We start from the raw sequence: 25257 nt of genomic DNA, 5'->3' as shown, positions 1-25257 counted from the left end.
TTATTCTTGCATTTCTGCTGGTAGTAACAAGAAACCGACGACGTGGTAATTAGGACGATAAAACAGGCAAGCTGACTCTGTTTTAGACAGACCCAATATACCGTTGCCAAAGACTTCGTTCCTTATCGTAAAACTTGTTTATTCAGTGTTTTGCAGTGAAATAGCTGTGGCACGATTTTTGCTTGGGAACTCTGGTGAACAAACTTCGAAAGTCATAATCGCAGCTCATATTTCGCTCGACCTTTAAGTTCCGTATGATATAAACGATACACTTTCTTTATTTTCTCTTTACACTTGCTATTGCTAAGAATATGCGTATTTTCGTTCTCTTGTCGCATACCAATATACTTTTAACTTGTTTCAATACTACGATAACACAACATTTTATACGTAAAAACTTACGATAAAAAGTGTTCGATTGAGAAAATTGTTTTTCCTACGACATTTACGTACTAATTGGTTAGGTTCAAGTACATATATTGAATTTCGTATCGTTCGATAGTTTGCCCGTGTGAATACACAAATTTTAGAATAAGAAAGCGAGATGTAGAATCTGAAGAAAGAATGTTTGATCGGAAAATGAGAATACGTTTAGATACCTTTTGTAGCCATTGTACCTTATTTGAGCAACATAGAAAATAACATTTCGATAAAAAAATCTATTCGTCCGGGAACCAATAGTTTGCAGGGAACGGGATCGCGTTAATTGCTTCATTTTCGCATATTCTTTGATCACCATTACGTCAAGGTAATCGACGGTTTATTAAACCAGCGAACTTTCTGACTTTCATATGCAGTTGGGATGTCGACCATGGAACCTCAGTCTGACCAGCGTGGTTGTCCTGGCTCTCTCGAATATGCTATTGACTTTCCTGTTGCTGCAGTCGGAAACCTGCATCCCGGACGAAGTACCCAGGGATTTGGAATCAAACGCTGTAAGCGAATGGAACCTCGCTACCTTAATCAAAGAGCAGCAGGAGCAACAGCAGTCGGACTGCGTTACACAAGATTACCAACCGTTGCCAGCTGACGCGAATGGTTTAAAATTGAACATAAAGCTCGGCAGATGGGACGCTCGTAGAATGTTTCGAACGTTCGACCACGTTCTCGTTGGATCTAGTTTCGTCGAGTTATCACAGGCGTATCGTGTTTGCCTGGCCACACAGAGCTCGGTCGAGAAACTGCATTCGGTCGTTCAGGCGGCTCATCATTGGACCGGGCCGATATCGGTGGCTTTGTACGCAGCTGGTGACGAAGAGTTCGAGGTTCTTCAGAAGTACCTGATTTACCTTAGGAAGTGTTACGAACCGATACGGGAAAGAGTCGCTTTTTCCTTGGCTGTGCCAAGGGTTAGATCGCCGCAGAGGCAGCCGCGAGAATTCGAACTGCCAGAGGTGGTAGATTGTGCCAAACCAGAGGGAACACTGAACGAGTTGATGAACGGGATTTCCAACGAGCAGACGAACTGGCGGATACGAAACGTCTATCCCCAGAACCACATGAGGAACCTGGCGAGGAAAAACTGCCAGTCAGATTACGTGTTCTTGACGGACGTAGATATCGTGCCGAGCTTTAATTTGACCGGCGCTCTGGACGAATTTCTGAGGACTGATACCTGTGATAAGTGCGCCTACGTGATACCGACGTACGAGCTGGACTCGCGCGTCAGATTTCCACAAAACAAAACGGAATTGGTTAGGCTAGCGAGAAAGGGACTGGCCAGGCCTTTTCATCAGAAGGTCTTCATCCATAATCAGTTTGCCACCAATTTTACAAGGTCAGTAGTTTTTAATCATTTGTCCTTTAAATCTTTCGATCGTTTGCAATTTTATCTATTAATTTTTTCTATCGTTCAAAAGTTTGCAAAGTTCGAAGAAAGTATAAAGGAATTATTATCGGTATGCGTAATTGTTTTTTTTTTTTTTCAAACGTTGAAAGTTTTCACGCGATCAGACAGAGGTACGAAAAGGACTATATATCGGCGTTAATCTTGCTAATATTTTTATTAGTTTTTACGTCTTTTGTTACTCTCTTCCTAAATAACGAATAACTTTATATATTTATAACTCTTGTTCGTTTAGGTGGATACTAGATACATCTGCGAATCATAAAAACTTCGGCAACGTAAAAACTGGCAAGGTGTACATCAGTCACGATGTGACGAACTTCGAATTCCTTTACGAACCATTTTACGTGGCAAAGGATATTGTGCCGGCTCATGACGAGAGGTTTATGGGTTACGGATATACCAGAAACACTCAGGTATGTATTCCTCATGCTGCTCTTGTTCTATTCTGTTCTATGTATTTTTCTTTAGTCGATAATGTCGTACTAGCGTAACAAATTATTAAGACATCGAACTTCAATTATGCAGCTGCAACTCGATCAAATAGTCATCGAATATTAAATAGAATTTCCTAACTCCTTCGTTCGACGGTTCTAATTCTTTCACGATCAAATTTGTTTTTGGCCGGCGAGAAAAATTATTTGCTCGTTATTTAATAAGAGCGGGTCTATTTGTTCGGACAGTGTTTGGATAGCGCTTGGATAATGTTGCAAGGAAAGAATAACATATTAAAACTCGAAACCAATTTTTATCAACGATAAATACATTGGTCCTTTAATTAATCAACAACTTGCTAAAGTATAACGTTGTTGTATATAGTAGAATGTTATTAATATTATGCGTATATGTAGCATCGAGCCTAAAAGATCTAAAATATAAAGCGCGTGATTAATTTCTGCGATTTTACCTTTTCGATGTCAAGGAAATTCGAAAAAGTATAAATTCGTGCACGAACCGTGCGTTTATAAAACGTGATGAAATGATAATATAATATAAATTTATATTCGCACAACCGTCGTCACAGACAGAATGTCGATTAACGAGAATCGGAGGAATATCGGGAGGAAACTGATCGAGTGCACGAGAGACACACGCGGTAGTTGGGAAGTATGAGCAACTCTCACGCGCCAAGGATATTAATCGAATTACATATTATCGTTGTAGGCGTTATCGCGCTATGGAGACTCATTTTACAGTACAAGCATTATTCAATTTAAACTTGATACGTTTCCCGCCGAACGCTTGTATATCGAGTACGGACGTTGTTTACGTTTTAGTGTCCGGAAACGAGCTAATTCGCGTTCCAAACAATACTTTCGTCGCTCGTTGATGTTTTAGAACGAGCATCGAGTAATTTGTTAAGCTTAGGTTGACCGGAGGCTCTGCCAATCTCCTCGAATAGTTTAGAAACGTGGCTTTGATTGGATTTTAAATGACACGCTGTCCTACTTATTATTTATACCATTCAGATACTAATTTATTAGTTTCGAGAATAATAAGTTTCGTAGCATTGAGTGGTACTTTCATATGGCTACAAAAATTTCCTACTATGATAGTGAAAAGTAGAATCTGATGGAAAAACGCTTCATTCGAAAGTTAGAGTACAGGCCATTTTTATTGGTAAATTTCATGTTTAACCATTTTTAACCTGCACATAATGGCTGAGATTTACTACGCACGATCGAGCCGCATATTAAAATATCACTTGTATGCTTTGTGGCGGCACTCGACAGCAAAATACCACCACTCGACACTAACTAGCGTCGGACGACGGTAGCGCAGTGGTTAGCGCTTTAGGTAACGTTCTGTCTCGCTCTACACACGAGCACGAATTTGACAACAATACAGGCTAGCGCACTAACTAAGGAGACTACAACAAACAACACTACCATATCTTAGCTTTTTTCTGAAAACATTGGTATGTTATATCAAAATGGAAAAGTACCGTACCTCTCTGTATTGTGCCGGTACCACACACACACGCGCGCACACACACACACGCACACACACACACGCACACACACACACGCACACACACACTCTCTCTCTCTCTCACTCACTCACTCACTCACTCACACGTATGCACAGTGCTGCTAGAGACTATGAATGACACGTTCTACGTGTTCCACGTTACGCTCGATGCATCACAGAAAAAAATTCGGGACTCGAACAAAACTTCTATATCTCTCGTGCCTCGCACGGCAGTAGAATAAGGTCGCATAGGTCAGACGGCGTAGCAGTAGTATCTCGACCGATAAATCTTCCACTTTCTAGCACCGTTACTCCACAGTGATTTCCACGCGATTTCCCTTCTACAATAATTTTACTCCGAATTCTAAATAAAAAAAGGGCTCTAAATTACTTTTCTGTCGTAAGCTCCCTTTTACAACATCCTTGCTTTTACCTTTAAGACGCGTAGGTATTCTCGTAACGCGACGTTATCACCGATCAACGGTGATAAACTAAACCGCAAAACCTAACGATACAAGAGAAGGCGTGAAAATGCATGTAGACACGTGTGATGCGTCGTACCAATGGGATAAAGTATCGAAGTTTTTCCAACGACGTCGACGTTCACGGAATGGTGCCGTTCGGGCTTGCCTCGGTGGAAATAACGAAATTCCATCGCGCGGCGAAAATCCGGACGGCGACTGTAGTTCGCCGTATTCGTAAAAGCAAGTATGCCGCAGCGACGGCAATAAAACGGGTATAAATCTACATGGCTACGTAACGTGGTAACACCGGCGCGAAACAGGCGTACACAGGCGCGAATGTAAGCTGGTGTACGGTTGCAAGCGTAACACGCTCTTCGTGCCGAGAACTACGTGCCCCGTACATTGGTATTCGCGTCTTCTCTGCGGTTCGTTCGCACAACATCCACTCCCCACGGAGGAATGAGAATGGATATCGTTCGCTTTTCCTACCCTCTTGTATTTCGTTGTACTTGAACCCACAGCCGCCCGCCTGTTCGTCCCTCACCTTCGTGATCCGATACAATCCTGTAGCGCTATTTTTTCGCCGAGCAACCAGTTTTCCTCGACCTTCGTGCTCCTCGGTTTGCCCCGTTTTGTCCTTTTCCCTCATGCCTGTTTCGCTGCATCTATCCCGTCTCCATCCGTCGCCGAACGCGTTGCATACCAGCTTTTTTCACCTTTTCGCTCGGCACGCACGTTGTTTCGCCGCCTCCGACCAGAGCAACACGTTTCCGGCGCTTCGCGTACGAACGCCGAGATAAAATCGAATCGACTGCCACGGGTTTTTCGGGGTCGGTGATCCGACACGAGACTCGTTGTATTTTGGGTTAGACAATTAGGTGGCTCGTGAATACGATCGATGGCGGTCTTTTAATAGAGTCTTTTAACAGAAATCGTTTCAATGAATGAATGGTTTTTGTTTATTCCGGTTCAATGGAATACCGGTTCAACAATATGTACCAATTAAACAAATATTTGATCAAATATTTCACATTAAATGATACTTTAAATCGTCAAAAGCTAACACATTTTAAGACCACAGGCGAGAAATATATGTCACATTTTTTGTTCTTCGTGTGAAAGCGATTAAATATCCAATATTTTGTCAACCAATCACGCATGAATTAAATTGTCTTTTTACTACATTTGGTTATGGAGTTTTCTTGAAAAATATTTACATCAAAAATATTAAAATCTCAGCTCTCTCGAAATACATCGATTTCACAAGTATTAATTATCACATTTTCCATATTAGATATGCAATTAGTATTTTCGCAAGATTTCGTGAATTTGTCATCTACTCTCTAAAGGTTCGTATCTTCGAACCGAACAGCTCGTTCTGTTTCTTTTAAATTATGTGATTTTCAAGCACATTCCTTTAACTAGTAAATAACACGAAGATGAAGAAATCTTCAGAGTCAATTTTTGCATTGCATTTGCCAATCTTTGATCTCGGAAATTTGCACAACAAACAAAGATTGCGTCCTGAATTATGCATCGAGTTTTCAATCGGTATTTCTCACTCAAAGTCTGTGTTATCGATTCATCTTTATGAAAAATGAAAATCCAACAACGGAACATTTTACTCGCTACTCTTGTCCCAACAATACGATCGAATGCACACGCGAAGGAACAGCTCGTGAGCTATGCTTTTCAAAATATTGCACTCTCGCACCAAACGTCTCGTCGTCTCAATGAATTTCGAAGCGACTCGTTTCAATATTGATCTTTCGACGTTCATTTCGAAGATTGACTTTCGATCGGCTATGAAATTGATTGGACAGCGCGGAATTCCATAGCCGTGAGTGGCGAGACACGCGAGCGTGTCCGTGGTACGGTCAGGCCGCGTGCACGTAGCGCGATTCGAAGGAAAGGAAGATGCTGGTCGGCCTCGTTTGGTTCGCTCGTGCTCGTCGATTGAGCGATTACGTTGGCGCGAGTCCTCAATCAGGAAGCAACTCGGCTTCAATGGCACGATTCGACGATTCGAGTTCATTGAAAGTGAACGAAGCACGAAGTTATTTCTACGGGTCGAGGGAATCCCTCCCTTTCTCTCTCTCTCTCCTTTACCTTTTCTCTCTCTTTTTCTTTCTTTCCGTAGGTGTCTGGCGAATGAAATTTTGTCAAAAAAATTAACTACCAAAACTATGTTAAAAGTTTATCGGGTTGATTCGTTGTTTCTAAACGCGAGGCGAGGCGTTTTGTTCGCTCTTCTGCATCCATTTCTCCACGATATCCCTTTCCTCTCTTTTCTGTTTCCTGCTTATTAGTCGGATAAAATTTCCAGTTGAATGCCGGCTGCTATCGATATGTTGTAATTAACACGATTCCGATAAAGACGTTACCGTCGACGATGAACCGTGCACGAGTATCTTCCGATACATCGATACAGATGATCCAAGTATTTTAGAGCGAAGAACAGACGCGAATGAGAAAGATGCTCGTGAAAATTGAAGTTTAATGAAAGTTCTCGATGGAAATCGAATGATCGATACTGGTGTAGTATCGTGGACAAAAAGGCCCAAAAATATCGAGTAAACCATAAACATCGTCGCGAGCCGAGGTGCCGATAGGCCCATCGATGTGTCGTGGGTCCTTTAGCCGAAGAGTTTCGTGGAAAAAAGGCCTATGTGACTCTGGCCACGAGCGGTTGCGTAACACGTTGCGTGGTGAGACTAAGACAAAGGGACGAAAGGGATGCTAAGGAAGAGAGACAAATTCACAGGCAGCGTCAGTGGAGAAGTCAGAGAGTGCGAGTTGCGTTGTCGAGAGAGTATGGTCCGCGTGAGAGAGAGAGAGAGCGTTGGTTCCGTTGTGACGAGAGTTGCAAATTAATTATTGAGTTGTCTAAAGTATAGTACGTTGTTGCGATTAGTTCATGTTAAATAACCATCGTTTCCTGTCTAATCAACGTCTGTATCAATCCATATATTCTTAAATAAACCATCATTTATTATTAGTAGTATTCCCGATACTACGATACATCGTTTCGTTAAAACATGTTTTAAATAAGGAATTATGGAGAGATATTAGAAAAGAATGGATTATGATCAGAAGAAACCCACAATTTTGAAACTTCTTATTGATGTAAAGTATTAAAAAATCAGTTACCTATAAATTGTAAGAGTTCCAAATGCTTAGTCCATATATTCATTGTAATTAACATTGATCTAATTTTTGTTACGCTTTATATGTCACTGCTGATAGAAGATAGATTTATAAATAATTGCTTACACTAACTGTCCATATATCCAATACATATATAACAAAATCAGCATTAGTTTATGTCAAATAACTATCGTTTCCTGTCTAATCAACACCTGTATCAATCCATTCTTTGTAAATAAAGCATCATTTAATCATTCATATAATTATTAAGTAGTATATTCCCCGATACTACGCTAATTATCAGAGGCCGACGTATTTAACGAAAGATTTATTGTGCTTGATAATTATTGATTGACTATGATAGTAATCGTACGCAATGGTTCTCGTTATTAGCAAGTTTTATTAGGGGAAAAAATTGATTTCAATACTCTCCTTTCGTGTGTGAATAACGCGCGTATGTTATGTAGACGCTAACTCTGATGGATATTCGATTATTGTCGTTCGGTGAACGTACTAGATGCTTTAACCATCGTGTTCGATAGATCTGAATGCTCCTGTTCGCAATTAGTTTCGTCACGAAAAATAGCTTATCGTTATCGTCATCGTACGATGTTTATTAACTTCGATATAAATCATTGTTGATAAATAATAATTGCTTCCATCCTGAATATATTCGTCACTGCCGTATTTCCTACGTATTACCGAGTGCGAGATCTGTTCTAATTATACACGGCCGCGATAATGACAGTAATGAATTCATGTATCGAAGAGTTTATCACAACGACCGTTTCGTGTATTTTATTATATTTAATCATTTCGATATACAATATGGTTTGTAAGTGTCCAGATACTTTACTCGATTTGTATCAACGGTGTCTTAATTTGATCAAAGTGTAAAAATTAAGAATGAATTAATAATTGGCAATTTGATATTTCCTACGCTCGCGGCAACGGCATATCAGTTTAGAAGAATTTTTTTAATGTCATTCAACATCTACTAATTAAAGAACCGAAAGATAGAAAGCTTGTCAAGTAATAAAATACTTGCGCAAAGCTTCGGTTTACGTTCTTAATAAACACAACGGAACCTCGATTATATTTCTCCGTCAAATTCTTCCATCACATTCATCCACATTAATTATACATTCACGTCGAACCATAATGGATCAATTTATCCTCTTTTCCAATTACTCGATTCCATCAAGAATAGTCGCTTATATCTCCTTGACAGAGTTTACCGACAGAAATCCTCGCATTAAAATCACACGCAGAGATCTAAGCCCATCCATCGCGTCGAACCGGACGAAATGCAGGGGTTTCGCAGTCCGCTCTTCTGCCTGTGGTGGTTTTATTCATCGGCACACCTTCCGCCTCCAAGTTCGTTGATGTCGGTGGGAAATGTAAGATAAGTGTAGACACGTTACAGGGAGCCGCCTTATTCGCCAGGATTTATACCGACGTGCGATCGCATAAAACTCAATTACCAGATTTACTCGCCGGTTTCACTCGCCAGTTTCACTCGCCGGTTTTAGTCGCGTAGTTTTCACCCTCGCCGTTCTGCTACCCTGTTGAAAAATTATGCGTCGCTGTTTACCAAACTTCCCAGGTCCTACGAATGCATCGTCACGCGTGGCCCTAATGCGTGGCCTCCGTACGAACGTATTCATACGGGAAACTCTGACGAACGAGGGTCGTGACATTTCGAAAAAAAAAAAAAAAAAAAAAAAAAAAATACATTTTCTGCTTCAGCTTGAGTACATGCTCGTAGATCAACCAAATGGAACTTTGCCACGGTTAAACGCAAGTTTTTCAGGCACGTGTTACAAATTTCTAGCTTGGATTTGAATTATTACGTGGGCTTGCGTGGCTTATGAGATGAGATGAGGTTTCTGTGAGGTCGGATTATGGGATATCTTTTTGCAATACTGTACAGAAGATAGGGGACATTGAACTTTACGTCCGATTGAAAGTAAACGATACTTAGATTTTTTTTTGGAGTAGTACGGACGACACGTTGCTACGTATTTCTTCTTTTTATCACATCAAAAATCCATTTTCAAAGTTCGCAACGTGAAACGACCATACGTTATCGTGGATGTCGTTATTTTTGACTTCGTTTAAACGAACTTGTAAACCGACAGAAACATAATCCTCTAACCGCGGATAATGTCTTTATCCCCTTGTTAAATTTAGTCATCCGAATTCTAGGAACACAGGAATCGAATAAAGTGTGTTGAGTGGTAGCGTGGCATGTCATGATCGTAATGGACCGCGGTGGAAATAGTGGGCTCCGTCGATGCCGAACCGTGAAATTAACCCAAACACATTTCCCCAAGGCACACGCGATGTGTGTAAAACAACCCACGTTCGATCCTATTTCCTTTATATTTCATCTGCGACAGACACGAGTGCAATAAAATTGCGATTTCCTGTCAACGATTATCGAACAAGCCATAAACCTAAGATTGTTTCTTTGAAGATCGTTATCTCAGAAAGTCTTGCTTTTAATTTTTTTTTTTATAAAATCTGATTTTTATATTATCTTTTAATGCAGGGCATCGTTGATATCGTTGGATATAGATTATTGATAATCGATCGTTTTGAATGATAGATATTTCGAGGCTTAAATTTAAATAACGTTGCTTTAATGGTTTTCATATAAAATTGATGGAAGTAGTCGTAAAACATTTCAATTTATACTCCAAGGTTACGATTTTTTAAAAGTAAAACTCTGTTGCTCTCTGTACTTTTATATTTATACTTTATGGTTCTTTGAAGATTGAGTTTCAAGCTTGGCCAGGAAGAGTCGCATGTTATAAACCTGTTGAACTTTAGCAGCACCGCTTTCGTTCTTCGATAATTTAGAATATAAACTACGGCGTGTTTCATGACTATAAAACCACTTAAAGATTTTCGATTCTTATATGTTGTGGTTAATGCGATACGGAACCAAGTATACCGTACCCGAGATCTATAGATATCGAGAAATAATTTATTATGCTTTTCTCTAGAAAGAGGAAGACTATATTCCCTGGATAGAAGAGAGGTGGAAGTTTATTCTAGTTTCATAGTTACAGAATCAGCATAACAAAATATCTTATTATTCAGATATTGAACTCGGGAGACGATGAAAGCAAATCTGTTTAAGGGTAGCTCAGTATCATGCGGCTTCACTTTCTAATCTAATGAGATTTTGACGCGTTGTTTCTACATTCCCGTACAAAAGTCTCAGAGTATCTTCTATTTTTTCTACTTTTTGTATTTTTTTTTTATTTATTCATTTGGATTTTTTTACAATTTGTCCAGAAGGACATTTGGTAAAGTATTATATCTAGGTGGAAGTGAATAAAAAAAAAAAAACAAAAATAAAATATAGCATGTGGGTGGCTACCCCCAGCGGGGTATCATCGTCGTGTTTGTTAGGTTATATCCTTTGTGAGGTCTGTTGGGTGTTTCCTTTTTAGCCTTCTTTCAATGTTTGTTGTGTTGATCGTTTCTGCTGCCAGCCGGTTCGGGTGCGTTGCTATTCTTTCTCTGTACCTACTTGCGAGTCTGTTAATCTCCTCCTTGACCGTTGGTATTCCCAGGTCTTTCCGAATGTCCTCGTTTCTAACGTACCATGGGGCGTTTACTATGGTTCTGAGTATTTTTGCTTGCATTGTTTCAATTTTGGTTATATGGCTCGTTGCTGCTGTTCCCCATAGCGGGATTCCGTAGGTCCAGATTGGTTTTATGATTGATTTGTATATTCTTAATTTGTTTTCAGTGCTTAATTTGGATTTTCGACTTGTTAGCCAGTGCATTTGTCTCCTTGCTGTCTGTATTTTCTTTATTATTGATTCGATGTGCTGTTTCCATGTGAGTTGCGTATCTATGTGTAGCCCTAGGTATTTGAGTTGCCTAGTTTGTATCATTTGCGTGCCATTCAGGAAGATGTTTGGTGGTATCTGTTTTCGCAGTGTGAATGTGATGTGGTTGCATTTATTAGGGTTAGCTTTGATTTGTTTAGCTTGTAGCCACTTTTCTATTTTTGTTTTGTATATTTGGCGCAGATTATGAATTTTAAATTGTACGCAATTTTTACTAGAAGTATCGATACGTTAATAGCGTAAATTTCCTTTATCGTATGAAGAATTAAGTTAAATGATTGTTTATAACGCAATCCATCGATAGCCTTCTCTAATGTTACAACAATTATAGTAAATGTCCTGAGACTTTAAAGCTGGAATATCAGAGATTTCCAACTATAATAAAAAAATATAATAGACAGATTATAGCTTCCATTTTCATTTCTTTTTTCTTTAATTTTTCCTTCTTCTAAAATATATTTTTTTTTTTGCGTTTAACTACCTTCATCATCCGCTGTAATTTCTTGAAAATTAGACGCATCGGCTGCACTTGCTCTGCAAATTCTTAATATTTGGGAGCAAAAGCGTAACAACGGGGAATTTCCTTCGTTTCGTCATCCGCATCCTTTCCCTTTAGACTAGAAATAATTTCGCCGTGTTCCGCTTGATAATGTTACGCGCATCTCGTGCACACAGCCAACTAGTATACGCGCAAATACTTGTAAATAATCAGGATATTCGGTATTCCGTGAGCACGTGTGCTCGTGTGTGTGCGCGAAGGTTAATGATTAGTGCGAGAACACAAACCGTTTCGGCATTCTGTATTCCTCTTCGTAATGCAGAGATCCGGAGAGGAACAAGCAAAACCGAATGGAGTATGCCCTTAGTGGCCGTGCGAAAGAACGATTACCAGCTACGGAAATTGTGTAAATTTACATTAATACAGTGGCTGAATATCGTTTGAATATACTGCCACATAAAGCACACGCGGGTGGAAGTATGTGTTGAATTCCTTGAATAATTCCGTTTGCTTTTCAAAAGTTTTAGTGGCTTGTTCTAACCGCAATTTCGAATATTCAAAGCTTTGTTGGTTACGTTACGCGAGAGGGTAGCAATGAATAATTTGTTTGTTTGTAGAAAGGAAGAAAAATTCTTTTGTGAATCGTGCATGTTCCGAGTTAGGTTATTGATAAATGTAAATATTTATCGTTTAAATAAACATTCGAGATTCGTAGTAAATAGTTCATGAAATGATATATTTTTAACATTCTAAAGAGTACCATGTTTTATAATATTTTTATGCTATTTTGGACATTTTAATTGGTCTAAATGAACGAACTTTATTTGCGAGCTTCATTTCCTCTTTTTATGCAATTTTTATATCTCTACCTTGCTCTTCTTTCGTTTTCTCTCTATCGATAGAATATACGCATATACACGCGTATAAATTATATTAAATGCGAAAATTTCTAATACGTTTTAATTTGGCCTTGCAAATAATAGTTAACCATTTATTAGCTAGCTATCGATAAATTATGCTTTAATGTATCAATTCTGTACGATATTTGCTTTCTCCGCTTTGTCCAATTATACTTTTGCATATATTAATTGTTTTGAAAGATCTGACGGGTCGCCAAATTATGAAACGATCAATATATAAATAGTTATATAATAAATAATTGATTTGTTATTTTACGCGTAATATTTGTGGATTAGCGTTTTGCTTATGTCACTTTTTTTTTCTAAATGTTCAACGTAAAAGAAGTGAATTGTGCTGTTAACTCGTTACTACTAGATTAACTCGAAACTTTCCTCGCCGTGTCACGTCAGCGTGGGATTATTTCAGACTCTGGTGACGCGGAAATGGGATTCTTCGATCAAAGCAAAGTGTCCAGTCTCGGTAATTAGGAAGATACGTCAACTCGTTATGTTGTTTAATGGAATCTGTGTTCTCTCGAAACTCGGGACAAACAGGTGCCCCATGAGTAGCTTGTGTTGCAAGAGTCAGAAATGTTTTACACCGTGGCCGCAAGAATGTGTCCCGCGGGAATGCTGTAAAGGGAATTAATTCTCGTCCACTGATTAATTAAGACGAATAATCGCGTGTAATGCTCATTATGCGGGTAATTCAGTTTTACTAATCAACGAAGCAAGTGCCTACACCAAGGCCGAGGTTCGGGCATAATTCACCTTGACCATTGTACGCCATTAATATTTCCAGTCTCATACTGTTCTTATGACCTCTAGTCATCAGACTTCTCTGATTAAAGTTCATAATGTACCTAGAAATTCTACCGATAATTTACTAAATTTTGTTAAGCGAACACATCGTTTTAATTTAGGAATCGGATTTAGTTTAAATGTACTATTTGACTTAATTTTCTAAATTTAGTTTTAGATAATTTATTAATTCTTTGAAGATCTAAGAAGAATTTCGCTCTTGAATTCTTTACCTCGGAAGTTCTACTTTTATCGAAACTTCTAAATATTTAACGTAACGGAAATACAATAACGAATGAATATATAATATCGATAAGTATTTCAGAATTTTCAAAGAATTTATATTTCAAAATTTCTGGAAGTTGAAGCAATAGAAAAAATAGACTTCCTAAAATTAATTAATTGAAAGATATTTAATTTTACTCTATTTAAATTAATTAATTCTCATAATTTATATATCTCTCAATTGTTACCTATATTCTATAATTACGTTAATATTTGGTCCATAAATCGTTATCAGTTATTCGTAGTAAAATTTGTTAACGCGTTAAATTTGTATGGATGCGTCGATGAAGTTACATTTGGTTGATCGGACGATGACGTTTCGACGATGTCTCTCTGCTCTTACGATCAAAGTTGACGTGATTAATACAATTCTCATTTCGAAAACCATAGCACTATGTCATCCTGCCGCTGCGTACATATAATTATTCACTGGTTGTCTCCGAAACAGTGAACCGAAGATTAGACGCCGTCTATCAATTACTTTGGACGTCGTCAGAGGCGTTATTGGCGCGTTTCCGCTGTGCGGATCCTGCATTTCTCTACATTAATTACGACCATACCCACGTCGTGTGCGGTCTAATGAATCTCATTATATCATCCTTCTGGAGCCGTCTTCTTTTCATTATCTCCTTCGCGATTCGTTAAAATCTGTTTTGAAGAACTATTTGCATAGAACGATACATTTCTTCGTCTACTTCTTATGCAACTTTTCAAATCTTTTGTAATTATGAATTATTAATTTTTAACTTTTTAAAAATATTGTTGAAAAACGCAGTTTACAGTGTGATATGAGAAAAGTCTGTTGTTAATTGTTTTCTTGGACGAAACAGATTAGAACTCGAAGATGTAGAACGATACCTTTTGTATCGTTAGTTCGAATATGATTACGACCTAGATTTTCAACTTATTGTTAGTTACAAACTAAATTTAATGCTATAGAATACAGATTATATCTGAACTAATCATTCTAACATTCTGTTCGAATAATCGAATAATATTGTTTTTACCATTTATTGTAAACTATGTTATAACTATTGATAAACACGCTCGTGGCAGATTTTTCAATTTCTGTTCTTCATTTCCAATTGCTCGGTGTACCGATATAATCGACCGTTTTATACTTGCAGTATTATCTATAATTTTGAACGCACTCTTAACCCTGTTACGTATGTTTACGATCACAATCATTTTCGAAATATATCTCTAAAAAATATCTGACCAATCTTGCTAGACAAAGAAGTTATTACCTGAAGACCTACACCGATCGATAGATACACATATGTATGTTACATTTCGTTATTGAAAATTACTTCGCGTGTGTATTAGAATAGCACAATTTCGTATTGCTCGGTACAGCTATAACTTTCGTACAATTACGAATCAAACGTCGAAACAGCTACAATATCATTTCCGTCTTGATAATCACAACGTGTCTACCAGCTTTACGTGCAGCTGTCACGTATGACTCGCCATTGTTACGTATGATTATTCACGAAGACGCATCTATACTGGAGAAGAGAAATGCCGGATCCCGTCTGTTAGGTCTGTCTGACCTGTCTCAGTTGGCGGACCGGGGGCGAGATTGCCAGCCGTGTTCTCTTCCTCCTTACTATTCCTGTTGCTGTAATGTCGGAAACACGGTGTTTCCCGTGGGAATGTCACTGTTCGAGCGATATCTACGGTACATTTTCTCAAACTTTCGCCGTGATTTCCACGCCACAATGCAAAAAACTTAGGAAACGCACTAAGCCGAAGAAACTATGGGGCAATATAATTTTAGCTTTAGCCAGCCATTGTGTAGCTACGTTTCTATAGTATTTCTCTTGTGTATGGTGTATGCAGCAGGCGTAAAACTACTTTTTCAATTTCACGAAGAAGTTAAAAGCGCGCGAGAACACGAAGCGCAACGAATTGTTTCCGACAAATATCTTGATAACGTTTATTTTACGTTCTAGTTTAAGAGCGGTGAATTTGTGGAACATTTAGATATTTGACGCGTTATTTATATTGGTGATTTTGTTATATATATATATATTTTGGATATATGGACAGTTAGTCTAAGCAATTATTTATAAATCTATCTTCTATCAGCAGTGACATATAAAGGGTAACAAAAATTAGATCAATGTTAATTACAATGAATATATGGACTAAGCATTTGGAACTCTTACAATTTATAGGTAACTGATTTTTTAATACGTTACATCAATAAGAAGTTTCAAAATTGTGGGTTTCTTCTGATCATAATCCATTCTTTTCTAATATCTCTCCATAATTCCTTATTTAAAACATGTTTTAACGAAACGATGTATCGTAGTATCGGGAATACTACTAATAATAAATGACGGTTTATTTAAGAATATATGGATTGATACAGACGTTGATTAGACAGGAAACGATGGTTATTTAACATGAACTAATCGCAACAACGTACTATACTTTAGACAACTCAATAATTAATTTGCAACTCTCGTCACAACGGAACCAACGCTCTCTCTCTCTCACGCGGACCATACTCTCTCGACAACGCAACTCGCACTCTCTGACTTCTCCACTGACACTGCCTGTGAATTTGTCTCTCTGCCTTAGCATCCCTTTCGTCCCTTTGTCTTAGTCTCACCACGCACGCGTTACGCAATCGCTCGTGGCCAGAGTCACATAGGCCTTTTTTCCACGAAACTCTTCGGCTAAAGGACCCACGACACATCGATGGGCCTATCGGCACCTCGGCTCGCGACGATGTTTATGGTTTACCCGATATTTTTAGGCCTTTTTGTCCACGATACTATAGTATTTATACTTTTATGTCGTCTAAAATATTCGGCTTACCGTAAATCTAACTATCGACCGTCTGGATAACCCGATTGTCATGAACAGTCTTTGAAGGAACGAAAAATGTAAATTCGAATTTCGGTCCAGCAAACCGATCGAATTCGTTCTCTTTCGTATGCTTGCATACGCGCTTCTGTCGCATATGTTTCAATATATTTACGCGGAATACGTGTATTCTACTTTATCTTAAACTATACGATCCTAAAATTGGATTTCGGAGGCGTGTAACAATATCTTGTTAATTGTCCCATGTGACAATTCTAAATGAGCCCTGTGGTCTTCACTATCAATCTATCAATCTTCACTATCACTTATGTTGATTTTGACTGATAGAAGAACGAATGGATGAATTTGTAATAGAAAAATATATTGAAATAAATAAAGGTATAAGTATAATGTATGCTGATCCAGATCCTCGCTCTTATAGCGTTACAGTACAATAGAACCGGTACGGAGGACGTTCATATATTTATAGCAAAGGATATTACCAAGAAAGTTAACCTTGTAATTCTAGCTAAAGGATACAAGAAACAGCAATAGAAATCTACTTGTAGCTCCTTTGTTTTTAGACCTTGCAACCCAAAACATAATTTATATTCAAGGGCACAATAATATGGACTTCTCCTTATTTAGAATATTTTTTTGTTTCACTAAATTTATTGGAATACAACGATATTTCACGCATAGGCTTAAGTACCCTTACACAGACACCCACACAGGTATTTAAACAGGACACTTAACAACAGGTCATACTCGTTACTGTATACAGAGTGGGGCTCAAAGTATTTAAGGGATCATGGGTCACTCCCTACGTCTAGTCTGAGAGTAACTGGCCAACGATCAACGATTCTTGCACGCGTTGTTAATTATATCACTCGCTTATATACATTTGGTTCTGTAGTTCTGTTTAATAAACATCACTGAACATTATTTCAACAGAAACATTGTGTCTTCCATAGATTATTAATCTTAACTTCAAGATTAAATTCTAACAAAATTCTATTCTCTTCGTAACAGCGGTGTCCAGGTCATGGATATACGAAAGTAAAGATGTAGAGTTTCTTTTGAAGTAATTGCTTCAACAACTTACAAAGAATACAAATTTCGATATCATAGGTTCGTTACTTGTAAATGAAATTCTATTTAAATTTACGACATTGTAAAAAGTTGAGGTACTTGGATACAAATCACGTTTGTATTCGATATCATTCTATCTTCGATGTGCTTGTAAAATGTTGGAATATTTCTTTCAAAAGGACGCTTAGGAAAATGTTTTATGACAGTGACCCACAAAGATACTTGCAAACTTACAGCGACATTGTATGAATATATTACATGTATTATATGAAACATTTAAAAAATTTGTTGCCATTAAGTACGCAAGAGTTACAAGATTTTCATTGAAAAAGATACATTCAACCGTCAGTTATCCATTGCTTTAATACATCTCAATATTTAGAGGAGCTTTCTTCAGCATCTATTTGTTTGTTTAACGCGCTTGCTAAATACTAATTTTTTACCAAGTGTATAATAGCGCCAGTTAGTATCTCACTACAGCGTTAATGAAATTTCACCAATGATCGAAATTTCACGCGCGTATTATGTTCGTCAGACTTTTCTATGATAAGTCCTCAGACTCGGGAACTCGATAAGTTTCAAATCTCCAGGAAAAGTTCCCGAAACTTATTCTCCGAAGCTCTGTCAGTATCAACGACGACGACAAAATGTCACAAACTTGTTACCTTTAAAGAATGATTTCTCTTTTCTGACTAGGTATACGAGATGTACGTGGCCGGATATCAATTCAAGGTTCTCTCACCGGTATTCACGGGTCACTGGGGTCTGCAGACGAGAAAGACCAGACCAGCTTGGCGCGAACGACAGAACAGTGCCAACAGGAAGCACTTCGAGACGTTTAAGAAGGAAGTTTTCGCCCGTTACATGCGCGATCCTTTGAAGATGATGAAGAACCCTCACTGACGAAAAGTTCGTCGAAGGTTTCGCTAATTTATTAGCGAGATCTTGATCGCCGTCCTTTTTATTCGTCGCGCGGGGCTCTCACCGAACCAATCGGGACGACCTTCGGCGTCTTTGTCTCAAGGACGATGCTGGGCTCTAATCGCTCTACCTGACACGGTGCCATAAGGTTTAAGTTTTTAAACGGACGAACAATTTCATCGACCGTGTCAACGATTCAATTAGGAACGTATCGATCGATCGCTCTATTTTTCATTGTAACCGAGACCAGATCGTTTTCTATATATTTTGTATTCCGTATGGTATCGCGAACTTGGAACAATCAGTGAACTTGTATATCGAGATTTTAGTATTAAATACTGGAAGACGAACAGTTTGAAAAACGTCTGTCTGCGTTGCTGCGCGCGAACATCCGGTGGTGCGCGTTTAATTCCAGGTCCCTCTTGCATAATAATTTACCGACTAAGAATATTAATAAATTGACAAGTCACAAGTAGTAGATTATAGTCTTGCGTTCGACAACTTTGCAATTTTACATCGCGTAGAATAATCATACGGCGTGTAGTTTCTTAAATTTATTTATACGGTTGAACCGTTTCTTACGTTACGAACATTGTTACCTCTACAAGAGAGAGTTTATTAGTGCTGGTGACTTGTGACTTGTAAAATTTCACTGATAACTGGTTCGATCGTGCAAAGCGAGCCGAGAAATTGATCCATCCATTGTGTAGCGAGTTTCATGGCCTTTTTAACCTTTCACGGGCCTTGAGAAATGAAGAGATTCGTCGTCTTGAAAATGATGGTTTTACTTAATGTGTCGTTATTCGATCGTTATTCAGAGCGACCTTATCAACTATCTCGAATCTTCCTGCTATCCCGGGGAATTTCGCGTGTTCCTTGTACGTTAAAGGATCGCTTTAATAGCCCTTCATATTCCGTTGTCATTATCGACAAAATAATCAATTACCGGATGATCACCCGTATCCGACGTTTCCTGCTTGCAAAGAGTTTGATGCTCGCGTATGATTCCAGTCCATTAAACTTCGCGTTTGTGAATTTTCAAGTTATATACCAGCCGTTGTAACGCCGAAAATGGAAAGTGGTCGCCTGAATTTATCAAAATACGTGCGATTTTTCGTTTAAATTGCACGCTAACGACTTTACCAAACCGTTAAAAATCTTCCTTTTCAGTTAAAACAACGGTCAACGAGGCAGGATTAATATCGATTTCGAACTTATCCGATCCTGTGTTTTTAATACTTCTATTGTATACAGAAATCGGAGCTATCCCACGAACAGTCTTTGCCTCTGCAACGTTTCAAGCTATCAAAGTTCGATACACGTATCGTTCGTGTGCTATTTCACACGTTGGACAGAAATTCCCGTTTTGTATCGTGCGCATATGGATGTTGAAGTCATAGCCCGAAAGCTTTCGTTTTCGAATAGTATTTTCCTCGTTCCCGTTTGATATCTTCGCTGGTCATTCCGGTAATATCCGTCCCGGTAAATCGGTGACATATCACGTGTATATAGATCGTCTCAAGCTGGAGAGAAATTGAGACCCGTGGTGTCTTTCTGTCGGCTCCAAGGAGAAACATTGGTACAATCCGATGTACAGAGCGTACGTCAAGATCGTGGTTCGATCGTGTCGACAACTTCTAATCCTGCGTATACAGCGGCTCACGAAAGTATTTGAATACTTATCATAAAAATTGATATATATATATTGTATGTACTATGCAAAACATTTTATGATTGCATTAGCGCTCTAATGAGAATCTGAAAATGTACGTAGAAATTGCAGGATATTTGTTACATTAACACGTATTTATAATAAAAGATGAGTAGTCGCACCTTAAGTACGTAACAAGTGTTAAATACGATTCCAATAAATATCGTGATTTATTGATATAGTAGATAATTGATAGTTTTCGATACTTTTGCGATCTCTGTGAAATATATATTTGCGCCAAACATCTTGCAGCTTCTATGTAAATCTTCAGATTTCTTTCAAACTTTATCGATATGATGGCTATAGTCGGGCTTCGTTACAGTACTGACGAAATTTCAACATATTTCGTACAACGCAACGATATATTGACAAAATCTCTCTACAAATACACTTTCCTGAGCCATTGTATATCGCACCGTAATAGGTAATGATAATAACGAAATGGTTTTGGGCCATGATCGATCGATCTTGCAACATACGAGAGACCAGACTAAGACGATTGACACGATCGATGCTAGTCCAGGGCCTAAGGTGTTTGTCATAGATATACATCAGTGGGTTCCACGTAAACGGGCGTCTATTTGGGAACTTGTCGCTAAGAAGAATGCCATTTATTATTAAGACCGAAGTATTTTCACTCTATTCAAGCCACGTAATATGATTCATATTAATTATGTTACTTAATGCTACATATCGATACAACAATGTCCATTTTCTATTCACGGAATCACTTTAGTAGCGAAAGCACTTAGCAAACCTTACCGATGGAACCAAACCTACTACCCCGTGATCGGAAAAATGCGAGTGAATACCAGTTAAGGAACAAAGCATTTGTATGGAAGTAGGTTCGAATTGTTCGAATACAACATCGAATATGATTTAAATTCAAAGAAAATAAGGATAAACGTAGCGTGTCTCGATCGCTGGTGAAAGATGCGAATGACGAACAGCTTAAACGAGTCTGTGTAACGATTAGGATCGTGTTAATCGCGTTATTGAAAGGTATAAAGTATCGAAAGAAGAAGGTGAAAGGAACGAAAGAGAAACGTAACGAACGAAAGGAACACGAAGGATCCCTTAGGTGTATGTTCGTTGTCGTTGCGAATATTTCGTATTTGTCTGTGTCGAAGAGAAGAATCCTTAAAGGGAGGAGAATGAGAATAAGGACGAAGGAAAAAGAAGAAGAAAGGAGTTCGCGTGTGGAGATGCAGGGTAGGGCAATCAAGTAGCCGTGATCAGCGTCGAGGGGATGGTGGCGTACTTCTGGGTGCTTTCCGGTTCATCGGTTCGTCCTAAACGAAACCAAGCTCGCTTGCTGCTTCCACTCACGGATTCCCAGAGTCATCAGAGACTGCCATGCGGGATCGCGGAATAAATATCTGCCGGTGAGTTTCGCGGCACGTACACGGTGCACGGTGCACGAACGGGGAAACGAGGCTGTAGAACTTAAGCGAACGTACCTCGTTAGCTATCTGTGATTTAAGAGTTTTAAGTTTGACGGATCGATCTCGGCTGAAAAGAAAGAGCCGCGAAAGCTTTTCAAGTGCGCATTCGAAAAGTCATGGATGTCTCGTTATATTCGAAGCACGATATTGTCAGAGAAAGAAACGGAATCGTATAATTGTCATATATATATCGACACAATTACGAAAAGATTGCTATCAACGAATTTCTTAATCGATCAACCCTTTGATGGTGTAATGAAATAGGAAAGAATTCGAAACGAATGTTAGAAAATAACGATCTCTTTATTCTCAAGGTTTCCTACATTTTTGCTATCAGATACGAACATACGTACACATTGAATTTCTTGTAGAAAATAAATGTTATTCGTAATTGGCAGAGTTGTTGACAATAGGAAGACAGCACCACTTTACAGTGATTCGAGTAATCCAACAAAAATCAATCGAGAATCAATGAAAGTCAAATGATTCTTCGGAACGTGTTATAAATTTTTGCACTTTCGAATACGAGACTTTTGTCTCCCTTTCTCTTACGATAAATCCATTTTAAACATGAAATGTTGGAACTGCCTCCTTATTGCTGCGAATCCCTCAATTATAGTTACTATATTTCGCAAGTTTTTCGAATCTTTCTCAGACTACGCTGTTAAAAGGTTAGAAGTTCGTGAAACGAATCTTCGTTCTTCGGTTCTTGCGATCCTCGCTGACGATTCGAAAATGAAATTACGCGGTACTCGTAAGGGAGTGACGCTAATGGAAGTCGCAAGTTTCGATTTCATTTTTGAATTATTTATACAGCCGCGGCTGTTACCGTTCCGATATCATCGTATGCGCATCCTCGATCAAAAAGCATGCATGCAAGTGAAATACAAACGAGATCGACGCGTGATCTGTTCGAAAGGCCGCGATATCGCGGCGAACGAGAAAGCGTAGCGAAAGATCTTTTTATCCGGTTCTTCGGTGATGCTATCGCCACTTAACACGCGACATTCCAACGTTAACCCAAGTTTCCCGAAACGAGAATACGGAGGAAAAAGAGAGAAAGTGAGATTTTGATAAAACTATTCGCATTCGCGCCTTTTCGAATCCTGTTCGGCTCCCTTCCCTTCCCGTTGTCTCGTCTCAACAGCAAGAACATTGCTCAACGATTCGTCACTAGTAAACCGATTTGTGTAATTTATGGAACATTTTATGACACAGAGTTATTGTATATTATAATGTTTTTACGAATACGTGTAAACCGCCAAAATGATTGTAACACGAGATGATTACTGTTAAAAGGTGAGGCACAATAAATCAGTACGAAGCATGGATATGAAATATTCTCTTCAATGCATTTCGATATCAACCAATTACAAGCGTATTCGATGAAAAATCGTTTCCACTCGAATGAAAGTCTGTTTCGTTCATTCGCGGAGAGACGCGTTCGCGAGAAAGCGCGTCAACGGGAGTCGTAAATTCCCGTTACGATTAGACAATCGACGCCGCGAAATGTCCGATCCCCAATTTCGGTTAGGATAACAGAGATAATTAAATCGATTATGACACTGATATAACAAGTTATTAGTTCCAGTTTATTATAACAGCCGATGTACAAATTAAATATGAGTTGATAGAGAGTAATTGCAATTTCTAAGTTCGAGTATAATAGCGCAAGTTCGAATGGCGAAAGGTCGAAAACGGAAGAGCAACTGACTCTCTATGAAAATGATACTGCGGAGGAAAACTTGCGATGGGTGGATCCAGGGACACGAGACGAGCTGATTCGTTAAAGACAGGTTTTCGCTATGAAAGCGAGGGAAATAGGCTTCGTTGGTAATTGGTTAATTTTCGAGGTTGGTGGCCGAGGAAGAGGCAAACTGTCCCCGAAAGAAAGTGGCGAGTGGGAAGCATCATACGTGAGAAAACTAACTTTCCCGAATCTTCTCGTAATAAACAATAAACTGTTAGAAAGTGAATTACTGAAGAGATGTTTGTTCGGTCTGAAGGACCTTGGCTTAGAATTTGCTAAGATTTACGACGGGTCCTCGAGGCTATCGAGGGTACGCCGCGAGGATGTGCGAAAATCTGGTTGCCAGTCTGCCCGCGGTACGTGACATGGTCTAGGTAGAGAGTCGGCCGACGTAACACAGTCGTTGTACGTAAAATGTGTTTTATTATATAGCTGGGAACAAATCTAAAGTAACGAAAAATATCGTAAACGGACGAAAAGAACATTTACGAACAATATTATTATATCATAGCAAATTATTTTGTTCGATATATCGTATATGGCTGATACAAGATTATTTTAACGTATAGAAATCTCAGAAGGAAAGCTCGAACTCCAAGCAAAAAAGAAACGGCTACAAGTTGCGAGTTAATGTCCATTTATTTTCGCAGAACTCGATCTATGCTCGATAACGTGTTGGCGAATAATTCTTTCGCCTAGTTGGGAAACTGGAACGGCTTGAAAAAGGACAAGCAATTAAATACACGGTGTCGAGCTGCGCTCGTGATACGCGGATTATTTTCCGATGGTAACTAGCAAACTTCAACGCCAACTCGATGTAACTTCGAAGCGAAAACTTTGTAATCGCTCGGTATATTGGTTTCGGGGCAAGTGTTTTCAGTCAAGGTGGTATGTAAACTTTCCAAAGAATGTGCTTTATTACATTTTTTTCGTCGCTTCTTTCTCGCGTCGCATCCAAGGTACATCGTGAGACCGCGCTTATCGAAACGCGAAGAATGTCTACGGATATCGATAAGGTATCGCGTCTCTTCGTGCTCAGAGGTGATGAACAGTCGAGGGACGTAACGTCTCTTTATTATTTTCGAACACGAAAGAATATCCTGATAATTCGATTCCATTTTTTTTTTCCATAGACAATAGATCTTTACTGCGTTAGTTTGGTAAAAAAAAAATGAATCTTTTCTTATCCTTTATGGTTTTGAACGATTGCCATTATTGGCTACTTAAGACGATAAGGATGAGAAATTTGCAATGAACTCATTCGCTTTTCGTTTCCAGATATACTTCGTTTTCTACGAGTGTCCTAATACTTATAAACGGAGGTGATTGATCGATCGATTACGCGATATTAGCCTTGGATTTGACTTTCTCTATCGGCTTATAGAAAATCATTTGTGACATTCTTTATGGCTTATTTCTTAATCCAGAACATTTTCTATAAGCTGGCAATTTATACGTACAATTATTAACTTCGTAATTGTTTCTTTCTAATCCTCCTTTATTTCTATCGAGTTAATTCGATCGTTAATCTTTATTGTAATGCTCCTTCTTCGGTCGAACTAAGTACGTATACCATATAGTAAGAAGCAGTTATCAAGTATGTACGGTGCGCAGAGAGGGAAGCGAACATTTCGATTTCGTTTCTTGCAACGAGACAAATAGGAACACGTTGCGATGTCAGACTATTTTCCAGGAAATTGTCATAATGCTGGGTAATCCGATTTTGTTCCGTGCCAATAT

The 25257-nt window shown here is 38.7% G+C and overlaps 1 protein-coding gene across 3 annotated transcripts in view; it reads left to right on the top strand.

Moving 5' to 3' along the window:
* The window catches only part of LOC139985263 (beta-1,4-glucuronyltransferase 1), a 39075-nt gene extending 15970 nt beyond the window's left edge, over positions 1 to 23105 (top strand). For 2 of the 3 annotated variants that reach the window (XM_071999567.1, XM_071999576.1), the window contains exons 2-4: positions 798 to 1777; positions 2082 to 2262; positions 18387 to 23105. In XM_071999567.1, the coding sequence (XP_071855668.1) occupies positions 798 to 1777; positions 2082 to 2262; positions 18387 to 18593 (1368 nt within the window). In that variant the 3' untranslated portion in view covers positions 18594 to 23105. Of the gene's footprint in view, positions 1 to 797; positions 1778 to 2081; positions 2263 to 10439; positions 10604 to 18386 lie in introns of those variants that run through there. The other variant, XM_071999586.1, reaches the window with a different exon arrangement.
* Positions 23106 to 25257: the final 2152 nt, after the last annotated feature.

The sequence above is a fragment of the Bombus fervidus genome, chromosome 1 (assembly GCF_041682495.2).
Source record: "Bombus fervidus isolate BK054 chromosome 1, iyBomFerv1, whole genome shotgun sequence".
NCBI classification, from domain to species: Eukaryota; Metazoa; Arthropoda; class Insecta; order Hymenoptera; family Apidae; genus Bombus; species Bombus fervidus.
This window is presented reverse-complemented; position numbering and strand designations above follow the sequence as displayed.